General features: G+C 41.4%; 1 protein-coding gene across 1 annotated transcript in view; it reads right to left on the bottom strand.

Moving 5' to 3' along the window:
* Positions 1 to 12,362, bottom strand: part of Grxcr1 (glutaredoxin and cysteine rich domain containing 1) — a 119,056-nt gene that overhangs the window by 42,371 nt on the left and 64,323 nt on the right. The window contains exon 2 of the mRNA XM_036200191.1: positions 2,092 to 2,334. Within this exon, the coding sequence (XP_036056084.1) occupies positions 2,092 to 2,334 (243 nt within the window). The remainder of the gene's footprint in view (positions 1 to 2,091; positions 2,335 to 12,362) is intronic.

Consider the following 12,362-nt stretch of genomic DNA (forward strand, 5'->3'; position numbering starts at 1 on the left):
AGCTATGTTACTTGGAGCAAAGGCTTTTATTCCTTTGGGAAAGAAGAAATTCTTAGTATTTCTTGAAAAAGCTGCACTGTTGCCCCCATCAGATTCTCACAGGCAGCCTATGAGGTCAGCCTTATTATCATTCTAGTGGCATATGATGAGTATCAAAGCAGGAATTTAAAACAATGCTGCCTGGAGTCCGTCATTTGCTTCTTATTCAATGGCCATAGGGAGGGCTGAGAGCTGAGTATCCTAAGTCAGATATATGCCAAGCAGAAGGCTGAGAAGGCAATGTAAGATATCACTATCACTGTCCTTGTTTTTAACACTACTGTCAAAGCCATTATTTTCTGGCACCTAAGAGTATATGTTGAAACACACTGGATAGAGGATCAATACTTCAAGTCAAAATTTCTTTGTTTCAAAAGGCAGTGCTTTTCCAGCTCTGACTAAAATAAAATTGCACTTCACCATAGCTATGTAATAATGGATTCTTGGCATTTATCTTTCCCTTAGATAACAGGCTATTATATTTTTAAAATGGCACCTGCAGCTTTGGCGGATTTGAGTCAAGGTGCCCCATGGCAAGTGAGGGAGACATGCCATGCAGACACAGTGAGCAGTGGCCAAGGGGGCACAGTGGAAAGTCACTCACACCATGTGATAGCTCTCACATGGAGAGTTTTATTATTAAAGGGGGAAGAGAGAGAGAGAGAGAAAGAGAGAGAGAAAGAGAAGGAGGGAGAGGGGAAAAGAGAGAGAGAAAGAAAGGGAGAGAGAGAAAGCAGAGACTCATGTAACCACGTGGCAAGAGAGAGGGAGAGAAAGAAAGAGAGAAGAGGGAGCGGTTCTTTTCTTATTTTTTTATTAAGAAATTTTTTTTCATTCATTTTACATACCAATCAAAGATCCCCCTCTTCCCTCCTCCCACCCCCCTTCCCCTCCCAACCCATCCCTCACTCCCCGCCACAAGAAGGCACATCCAGTAGAGGCAAGTCCAAGTACTTCCCCCTGCCTCAAGGCTGCACAAGGTGTCCCATCATAGGTAGTGGGCTCCCAAAAGCCCCCTCATGCACCAGGGATGGATTCTGATTCTACCGCAAGAGGGCCACCCCCCAGCAGCTCGAGCTACACATCTATCTCACCAAAACCTGTGTTAGGTAAGTTGCCAGGAATCCCCAAGGATTTTTTTCTTAAAGGGGATCTTGTTGGGGCAGGTCTGAATGCTAACATAGGCTGCCTCTAATAACAATGGCTGTGGTCTCTATAATAGATATATAAGTTCCCTGAAACCAAGCAGGAATTCCTCTCAATATAGATTTTTCTCTATCCCTCAAAGTTAAAAGTTAAGCTCAGATGCTGAGCATGACCAAGATCCAAGTATCCTTCTAAGGTTTAAAGCCTTTGATCTCTGATAAGGGATCATCTGGTTGGCAGCAGCACTCCGTGGATGGTATCCCCCTAGATTCTCTGTTCTCATCCTCTGAAGAGCCATGTCCTGGGGTGTTTTCCCTAAGTGTGTTCATAGATCAAAAGGAGTTAACAACACTAGCAGTGTTAATCAAAGGGCAAGAAGGAGGCACATCTGTTGTTCTTCTGTAAGCAGGGTTCTCTCTGCATATTTGCAAGCCTGAATCTGTGTCATACTGCCATATTACCAAACTCAAAAGCAATATTAAATAACACGCAGATAAAAATTCTGGCTCCAGACCTCATAGAGGGCCGTCCTTTTTGATTTATTAGGTAAGAAACTGAATATTTGATTCTAGAGAATTAAGAAAATTTACAAATGTTCCACTTATAAATGTTCTATTTTTCTTGTTTACACTAAAAATGTAGTTTTATGTTTGGTCAGGTTTTAAAAGTCAGAGTTAACTGAGCACTTCAGGAAAGTATTGCTATTCAACAAAGCAATTTCACGCTGATTTCATCTCACTCACTCGGCTTCCCCACAATGTTTGGAATAGAAATAAAACTCCAAACCCTTCAGTCTGAGCTCCTCCAAATAACAGCTGTCTGGGTGGACATATCGCAAGTCATCTCTTCATACAGTTTCTGGGAAGGACGTGTGACAAAGACCGTTTTCCTCTGCGGTATACTTACCCCAAGATAATGGCCGTCAATGAACACCACAGGGAGGGAAGGCATTTCCGAGACCCGTCTGCATCGTTCATCCAACTCTTTCCCGTAGTCACTGTTCAGAGCTATGTTCTTCTCTTCGAATTTTACCCGATGGTTTTGGAAGATCTTTCTAACCAGTTCACATCTCTCGAAGGTGGTTCTCACCACGCGAAGGCAGGTTGTATAAATCACCACCCTGTCAAATTCCAGGTCGGCTGACGGCTGCTGGAAGAGAAGCAAGGCGGTGTAAATAGATTTGCTTTGATCTCCTAGATCTTACTCTGTGTGCCCATGTTGAATTACTAGCGTTGGGTAATACATTTGTCTCATACACTAAAAACATTCACAAAAGTTGAATGAGTACTTTGTAAATTCAGAGTCACAGGTTTTTGTTGTTATTGTTCTGTTTTGAGGTTTTTTTTTCTTTTTTTTTCCAGAAGGTTGGTTTTTTTGTTTGTTTGTTTGTTTGTTTGTTTGTTTGTTCAAGACAGGGTTTCTTCATGTCTGGAACTTGCTCTGTAGACCAGGCTGGCCCAGCATTCACAGAGATCCACCTGCCTCTGCCTCCTGAGTGCTAAGATTAAAAGCATGTACCACCACCACCACCACCACCACCTGGCAAGAGTCACATATTCATTAGTAAGAGAATTGATGAATCTGGAAGTTTTTTGTCATATGCAGAATCTAGACTTATTATGTATGTGTGTTTATTTATTATATTTATTATATATAAAGAGCAAAGGAAATGATAGAAGGGGAAGATGGAATACATGTGACATAAAGGCATAAAGGACTATTTAGATGGAAAGGAGACAGAGGACAGTGTATGACCAGGATAAATAAGAATAAAGTATAATCGTGCTGGTTAGATGGCTTAGCAGGGTTTACAACCATCCCCCATGGCCTAAGCTCCATCTCAGGGACCAGGGACCCACATGGTATGGAGAACCACCACAAATTGTCTTCTAACCTCCATATTTAAAGAGAAGTGTGCCATGTGCATGTGTGCGTGTGGGTGTGGATGTGGCTGTGTAAATGAAAGAGCACACTGAAGCGACATATTTTGTGTGGTAACTTTAAAATAACTAGTAAACCAGTAAATAAATAAATAAATTGAATCAAAATAAAAAAAACCTGAGACATATTGCAATTTGGAATTTAGCAAGAAATAACAACACAATTTAAGTGATGTGTGTTGGCTGGTTGTCCTTTCACAACAGCATGTCAAGTGAGTTTATTATTAATGACAACACACAAGGGACACCATGAGGCAAAATAATGAACAGCTGAATTTTCATTATGGAGATGTTGTTCAATATCTGCCTCTGTCTCTTCAGTCCACAAGGGAGAAAGCTAAGTGTCTGGTAACGCGATCCTGCTACAAACAGCAGAGGTTAGCATTTAACCAGTTGGAAATTCTTAGACTTTTGAGCCACAGGATCCTGTGACTAATAAACCCTGAACCACAAGATGATCTCCAAAGCTTAAACAGCACAGCGTTTGTGGACGGACTTTATGAGTGACAGGCTTCCAATGTGCAGCAGAAAGGCCCTATCACAAGGAGTAAGGATTGGGTGGGGCAGGGTAGGAGTATAAGGAAGACAGCACAAATGGGAACTGAGATTAGAGTAAGTATTGGGACACCCAGGAGTTGAGGCAAGCAATCCCCCAAAACTGGGTGACAGTTGTTCTAAGAATTTCTTTTATGCTCTCTGATAAATCAGGTGCCTGAAGCCACTTGCCTGAGAACCCTGCCCCAGAAGTTCAAGAGTGAACCAACATGAACTCTTGTCTTTCCTACATTGTGACAATTGTGGGAGCCCACAAGGACTCCAGTTCTGCAGCTCGATTTCCATCCTGACTCAAGGTCAAAGAGTTCAAGTTGTCTTTACCCTTTAAGGCTGGATAATAGGATATTTGGCTAAAGGTACAGCTGTTAGATGTCTTTTTTTTTTTTTTAATGTTTTACTCTTTAAGGCTCCATAGCAGGATGTTTTGCCAAAGGCGTGGTTGCCTTGAGAATTAAGAAGGTGTTTATGCTTATTTGTACCTTGAACCGTGGTATCCTTGAAGGGGGGGTGCCCCACCCTCTGAGTATAAAAAAGCTCTGAGAAATAAACTTGGGGCTACTGTGGTATTGACTCAGAGCCCTCCCAAAGCTATCCTGTATCTTTCTTTTTCTTTTATGTCTATGTCTCTATTTTTCCTATCTATTATTTCTCAATCCTCACTCCCCTGTTCAGGACTGTTTGACAGGTCAGGTAGGACCTGACAGACGATGGAATAAAACTTCTGAAACCATGACCTGAAATAAATGTTTGCTCACATTGTTAATTATTGTAAACATTTTACCATACTGATATGTAAAACCAACTAACACAACAGGGTTAAGGTTATTTAAAACAACAAAACAACTCTTAAAACTCCCATGAAGACAAAAATTAAACTAGAACCCATTCCAGACAACTAAATGCTAAAACCAGTCACACAGACCTTCACTACTTTATATTTAAAAAGTCAGATAAATCTTCTAAGGTACAAATGGAAAAATAGTAGTGAAGAAATACAAAGTTATAAGGATATCAATACAACGGCCTCCCCTCATAGAAAGAGAGGACTTTTCCCTGATGACAAATTTCTATAAAGATATAGGAATGACCTACTAAATGCAGTTACTGTTCCCCACATGTGCATGACAGTGGAACCATCCACTGGAATATGGGAAACATATGGTGGCCACATTCTCAACAAAAGAATTGATTCTTCTGAAATTGGGAATAGGTCACATTGGGGGAACTATGTGGGGACTTGGAAGAGGCATGATCATATTTCATTGTGCATGCATATGAAGTTATCAAAGATTAAAAAAAAAAAAAATATAGAGCTGACTTATTTCTCCAACAGAGTATAGCAATTGAGCTAAAAACCCAGAAGCCTGGGAGGAACAGGAGATTTTCACAACTGTAAAGGCAGGAAGAAAAAGACGGTAAGAATATACAGGGAGAGTGACATCTAAAAGATTAAATGGTTCAGGAGGTCGTTGAGTTGTAGACATGTGACCCTGGTGTTATAAAACATAATTGTTTTGTACATAAGCTTAAAAGTCTGAATTTAGGAGATTATCTGACTTGTAAGTGGTTTTACCTAACTAAGAAATGTTTGAAAGAACCTTATATGGACCAATGCATCTGAAAGCTGAATATGCCCTATGTTTAATTTCTGTGACTATAGCAAATGCCAGAGGAAATGAACTTACCAAGAGAAAAGGTTTGTTTTAGCTCACAGCTTGAGAAGTTTCAGTCCAATTGCTTTGGGCCTATGGTGGGATTGTGTGATAGAGTAGAACTACTTACTTTATGAGTCAAAAATAAGCAAGAAGGAGCCATGGTTCCATCCCTAACAATGCTAGAGGGCACACCTTAGTGATCAAAAGGCCATCTTCTATGCTTCTCTTTTTTTTTTAAGATTTATTTATTTATTATATATACAGCATGTATGACTGCAGGCCAGAAGAGGGCACTAGATCTCATTACAGATGGTTGTGAGCCACCATGTGGTTGCTGGGAATTGAACTCAACCTCTGGAAGAGCAAGTCAGTGCTCTTAACCTCTGAGCCATCTCTCCAGCCCATAGGCTTCTCTTTTTTAAATATACTACTGCTTCCCAGCAGCTCCACTCTTGGACTCAAGCTGTTAACACATGGGCTGTTAGGGAACATTCAAGATGCAATTTCTATTGTAATACAAAGCATTAGAGCAAAGAGAGCAAGGCCTTGTCAATCAGATGCACTTGGGTACTGACCCAGGCTCTCTATGTGTGCTTGGGAAGTAAATAAGTTAGTGAGCCTTGGTTTTGTTATCTGTAAAATTTGATAATAATGACATCTACCTAACCGGTTTACTGAGAAGATTGAGAGACACTATAAAAACAGGTAAGAAGGGTTTAAATGGTAGCTCAGTGTTCAAAATTAAAAAAGATAAAAAGGGTTACACTTCCAATATGGAGTGTTGAAAATACACCAAATGTTAATGTTATGAGGAAAATGTGGGTAACCAGGGACAAAAGTAGATCATCATCTACACATTTTAAATTCAGAATCTTAGGAGTTAAGCAGGAGCTCTTGGGTCAGCTGCTCCTCTTGACATTCACAGTCATAGAAATAGAGAAAAAAGGTGAAAGATTTATATGGTCTAAAGAGAGCTGCTGTCAAGGGCCATCTCTGGGTTCCTGGTCCCATCACAGTTAGGGTTTCCACCTATGTCTGAAGCTCAGGTCACCACCCAAGGGAATGCAGATGCCCAGTCCAGACCTGCATGGTAAAGCTGGCCCTGCCACAATAGGAGACCTGGCCCCCCACACTTGGGACATCCCACTCCACCCCCTCTCCACAGGCCTGAGAGAGCTGAATCCACCCCTCATCTGAGAGCAGTGGTCCCAGTGCCCTGATTTACCAACTCAGCTGCCACCCAGGCTCACGGACAGATCCTAGAGTCAGCACACTCCAACATCGACCCTATGTATGATCTGCTGGAGTGTTTGAAGAGACCAGTCCTATGGAACCATAGTCACAGGATCTCTATGACTCAGGACAACAGCAGGATATCTGAGAGGAATGTTGTTGGGGGTCCAGTTTTGATGGTGTACCAAATCCAGAGTCCTTAAAGCTGACCAACAACTTGTTATATAATGAACATTTGCAAGTAAGCTGTTTGGACAAAAGAGTCTACTGCATGATACAGAGCGGCACCCAATGTCACTAAGATGAATGAAAAGGCAATGGAGAGGCGGGAAAGACAGGGGAATGACGTGCATTTTTTTTCCCTTTTTAAAAAATTATCATTTATTTTTATCTTATTTATATTCTTTTTAGCTTTCCTTTAGGAAGAAACTACAAGAGTGAGGGATGGATACAGAGGGATGGGGAGATAAGTGGGATTAGGGTTCATGATGTGAAATTCCCAAAGAATCAAAAAAAAAACCAATTAGATTGAAATTTTTAAAAAGCAATGTGGAGATTAAAAAAAAAAAAGCCACTGTTTAGCAGTACAGCCTTTGGAGGATGACCAAATCTCTCCTTTCTTTGATCATGGGAGGATCATTTCTTTTCTTCCTTTATAAGTAGGCTCCCATTTCTCTCTTCATTCTTTTTGTTTTCTTTTGTTTTGTTTTGTTTGTTTGTTTGTTTGTTTGTTTGTTGAGACAGGGTTTCTCTATGTAGCCCAGGCTGTCCTGGAACTAACTCTGTAGACCAGGCTGGCTGGAACTCACAGAGATCTGCCTGGTTCTGCTTCCTGAGTGCTGGAATCAAAGGCATGTGCCACCATTCCTGGCTCTCCCTTTATTCTTATCTGATCACTTGGGCTAGTGCTTCTAGCTTCTTGTTAAGTAGAGATGGCAAGAATAGACAATTTCACCATGTACAAGACCTTACCAAGAGAAAAAAACACTTGGGTTTTTGTTTTGTTTGTTTTGTTTTTCACTGACTGCATTGTTAGCTATGAATTTCTCAGGAATAGCCTTGGCTAGATGAAGATATTGCCTTCTGTACTATGTTTTGTTTTGTTTTTGTAGAAGCTTTATCATGAAAGGGTGCTGAACTGGATGATTATTAGATTGGGAAGGATCTGTTGTAACCACCTGCTCCTCCCAACAGAGAACGTGGGCTTATATCCTTTTAAGGTAGCTGTTTTTCTTCCTTTTAGTCTCTAGAACAACTGATCTACTGAACAGGGTGCTGGGCAAAAGGCTGGTATCATACATGCAATCAGTAGAAGTCCTTAGCAACACGGAGCTTACAGTCTGAAACAATATAAGACCACAAGTATACATAAATAAATACAGCATTACAACTTGCTAGGTACCTTGATGGAAATACACAGGAAGCGAGGAGAATATTGTACACAGTGACTTCTCTACCGACTGTAGAGGTCCACTTCTGACATCTGTGTTGAGAGTGAGAGGATATGGATGGGAAAAAATCCAGGGGAAAATACTACATGCAAGGATAGGCTGAACAGGGATGCCTGGAACACCTCAAATGTCGTTTCTTAAAGCATAAAGAAGGGGAAATGAAAGATTGTTAAACACTTCTACACATGTTTGAAGGGTTCATATCACCTTGCATTTTATGGCCATTTTAAATCTTATGAGCCTTTAACCAAAGAGAAATATGATATTCATAAAGGAAGTTACAAGTTGCACTGAATCATATTTTTACATTTCAAACCCATGAATGGAGAAGGGCCAGTGATGCCGTTGCACAAGAGGAGCACCGCACAGATTTAGCCAGCGCTGATGGAAGCATAATGGTTTGCCCAGAGTCATGTCGTCCACACTCTGAATAATTATAGTCAGTCTCACTGCCAACTCCTTCCGTCTGAGAACAGAGATGAATGAACATGGGCTAGTCTGGAGTCAGGGACTATGGTTACTTATTAAGTACTAGCTTAGAAGTACACCTGCCTAGGGGTAGGAATATTTGGGGTGAGTCTTGAAGATACTTTCCAGTTTTATAATATGAATTCTAAATTATAATTTCTTTGACCAAAAAAATTGTCTATATTTGATTCACTTTTCTATCCCTCAACAGATTTATCAAAGCATCTGGCCTGGAATCTAAAAATAGCTTCTCAGTGGCACACTATCCCTTCTCTCCCTCCCAGAGGGTTACCATGGGAATATCGTGAGGATAGAAGGGACAACTGTCTCTGGGACAGCAGAGATAAGCTGCTGTTGTGCAGCCTGCTGATTCCCAGGGAGACCCAGAGAGTAACAAAGCCAGATCACCCTTCCAATGTCTGAGAACTCCCCACTCAACACCCCTGTACCCCAGCACCTCTATTGTGTCCTTTTTCTCTTCATACCAAAGTTGCTACTAACTCATACTCTGTTGTTAGACAGACTCCATTGCCCATGAGGTAGACTGTAACTTAAAATCTTTGCCTCCTTACCAAGTTATATCCCACAATTAATAGTAATTCACATCATACCAGAGACATTTTCAGGGGTGTGTGTGTGTGTGTGTGTGTGTGTGTGTGTGTGTGTGTGTGTGTGTTACCATTCATCTTTTTAAAGGATTCCTTTGAGATAAGTAATGTGTGCTATCTTTTGTCTTCCTCCTGACAGCAAGCAGGCAAAAAGATTGGCTCTGTGTTATATAGCATGTCAGAAGGCGACCTGGGACCAGACCCAGATTTCTTGATGACCTGACAACAAGCCAGTCTGGAGATTTTAATCAGCAGATGGGTAGCAGAGCAGGGCTGTAGCACAGGCTTAGTCTGCCTGGTGTTTGCTTTCCCTCTCTATGAGACCCTGCAAACTCTTTTAGTCCAATGTGTGTTAGGAAATGCATCTTAACATCATCATGTTGAGTGGGTAAGTTCACCCCCCACCCTCATTCTCATTCTCATCAGGCGACAGGACTTGAAAGCCCTCTGTCCATCTGCACCAGGTTCCCGTGTCTGCCAAGACACTGGATCTGCTTCCAGTGTAACCATTTCCCCTACACAGGTCCAAGGAAGGGATGACTTTCTACCCTGCATTCCCTTTGCTGCACAAATTGTTATGTGATTGATGGTGAAGGTGTAGAGTTCTGAAGTTCCTGTGCATTATTTTCATTGTTGGAAGTGATGAGGATAATGACCCAGATTTAACAGATGAGGAAGTCTAGGCTTGTTAATAAGCTTAAGGAGCCCAGGTAACTAACTCAGAGGAAAAGGAGCAAAGTCCGATCTGAGTGTGTCCCTGTCTTAGTAAGGGTTTCTATTGCTGTGAAGAGACACCATGACCATGACAACTCTTATAAAGGAAAATATTTCATTGGGGGGCTCTCTCACAGTTCAGAGGTTCATCCATTATCATCAGGACAAGGAGCATGGTGGCATGCAGGCAGACAAGGTGCTGTCTACATCTTGATCAGAAGGCAACAGGAAAAAGTCTGAGTGTCTCACTGAGGGAATCTTGAGCGAAAGAGATCTCAAAGCCCACCCGCACAGTGACACACTTCCTCCAACAAGGCCACACCTCCTAATAGTGCCACTCCCTTTGGGGGCCATTTTCTGTCAAAACACCACAGTCCCCTTTCCAGAAGATGATGATAACCAAAGAGAGACAGTGTTCTAGAGCTGAATGGCAAGTTATACCAGGCTGTGACTGTCCCAGGGACAATACTGGAAATGCCTGCCTCTCCCTCCATCCTAACCATGTTAATCCTTGGTGAAATGTCACCACCCATGGGCAGCCATTCCTCATTACATCATAGACAAAAGCCGCTTTGTCCTCTCAATCTTTTTCTTTAAAAGAATCAGGAATGTGGAAAATTATACAGTGTGCACTTATCTGTTCAGTACCATGACCTATAAATAAAATAAAATGAAGCAAAGACTCTTTCCTAAGAACTAGGATCACATAACACAGGCTGGCACATAGTAATACTTTCTCTAATTCAGATAGATTTTTGCTAGTCTCCCTCTTACTTATGTATTCAAGTTACTTAACTTTTGTAAGTCCCTTCCTTGTAAAATAGGGACCCTGAAGACTATCTTACAGTGATCTGTGAGGTAAAATTATTTAACAAATGAAATATAACAAAAAGCTGGGTGATGGTGTTGCATGCCTTTAATCCCAGCACTCGGGAGGCAGAGGCAGGCAGATCTCTGTGAGTTTGAGGCCAGCCTGGTCTACAGAGCAAGATCCAGGATAGGCACCAAGACTACATGGAGAAACCCTGTCTCGAAAAACCAAATAGATAGATAGATAGATAGATAGATAGATAGATAGATAATAACAAAAAGCCTGATGCCTAATGAACCCTCAGCAAAAGACGTGCTTTGTTGAAAATCTCATTGCTAATATAAAATGCCATCGGCACATCAGCTTCTTTACTGTTCTATAAGCTAAAAGATCACAAGCAGAGATGCACACCTTACACATTTCAATGCCAGGCTTTTACACTTATATGCAATGATTACAAAGCAAACCTCTTACTGAGGACAACTGTTACCTATATTTGTTTTAGGCACATGGAAACAGTCAACATATCAGATGTCACAAAAATCCTTTTCCAAGCTCAGTGCCCTGCTTCGTGACATGCAGGAACAAGCAAGCACACTCTGCAGGTGAATAATCCTAGAAATGGAGCTTCCTGTTTTGTTAATTTTCCAAGATTGTACATAAAAATGTCAATGAATTCCCAAGAAAGTGTCTGTTTGTTCAGATCAATTGCTAACCGGCCTCGACAGTAAATGAGAAGTCAATACAACCCTACACACCAAAAATAAAATGACTATTCAAAGAAAGCCCTCCTGACACAGTGCTGATCTTGTAGTAATCTGACTTTGTGTGAATGAAGAATGGAAGCTGGTGTGGGTGGGGCCGGCATTGTAGCTCTGCCATTTAACACTAAACTAGCCTAAGATTTCAGGAGAAAACCTGTACTTTAATCTTTAAAAAAAAAAAATAGGCAGCAAGAATGACTTGTTTTCTGACCCAGAGTGGTAACTGAAGCTTGACCCAGCCACTCCATTATCCAGCACTTGTCTCTTCATGCCACATTCCACTTTATTCTTCTGCATCTAGACAATTCCACTTGCTGGCATTGCTCACAACACACTTTAGATTTGTGTTCACATGTGGTGTCAAGGTGATCCCTTGCACACTTTCACATCTGAGAAAACCAAGACCTACTCAGCTGAATTATTTGAAACAAATATGTTTGTTTGCTTTTGACTCAAGGACTCACTGTGCATTTCCTCCTGCTTCAGACTCTCACATGCTGGATATGGGTGTGGTGATATATTGTTTACCTAATAAATTTGCCTAAAGATTAGAGAACAGAACAAGCCACCAGATCAAACACAGGGGCCAGGCAGTGGTGGCACACACCTTTAATCCTAGTACTCAGGAGGCAGAGATCCATCTGGATTTCTGTGAGTTCAAAGCCACCCTGGACTACATGAGATTGACTCAGTCTAGGAGAGAAATAGAGCGAGGCAGTGGTGACACACACCTTTAATCTCAATACTTGGGAGTCACATGCCTTTAATCCCAGAACTAGGAAAGTTGAGACAGGAAATGATATGGGTGAGCAGAGAAAGGTATATAATAAGGAATGAGGAGACTAAAGTCTTCGGCTGAGGAAAACTTTTCAGGCCGAGGAGTCCTAGAGGTAAGAGGTGGCTTGTTCCTTTGTCTCTCTGATCTTTCAACTTTCACCCCAATATCAGGCTCCAGGTTTTTAATTAAAAGACCTTTTA

Source organism: Onychomys torridus, chromosome 10 (genome assembly GCF_903995425.1).
Source record: "Onychomys torridus chromosome 10, mOncTor1.1, whole genome shotgun sequence".
In the NCBI taxonomy this organism is placed as follows: Eukaryota; Metazoa; Chordata; class Mammalia; order Rodentia; family Cricetidae; genus Onychomys; species Onychomys torridus.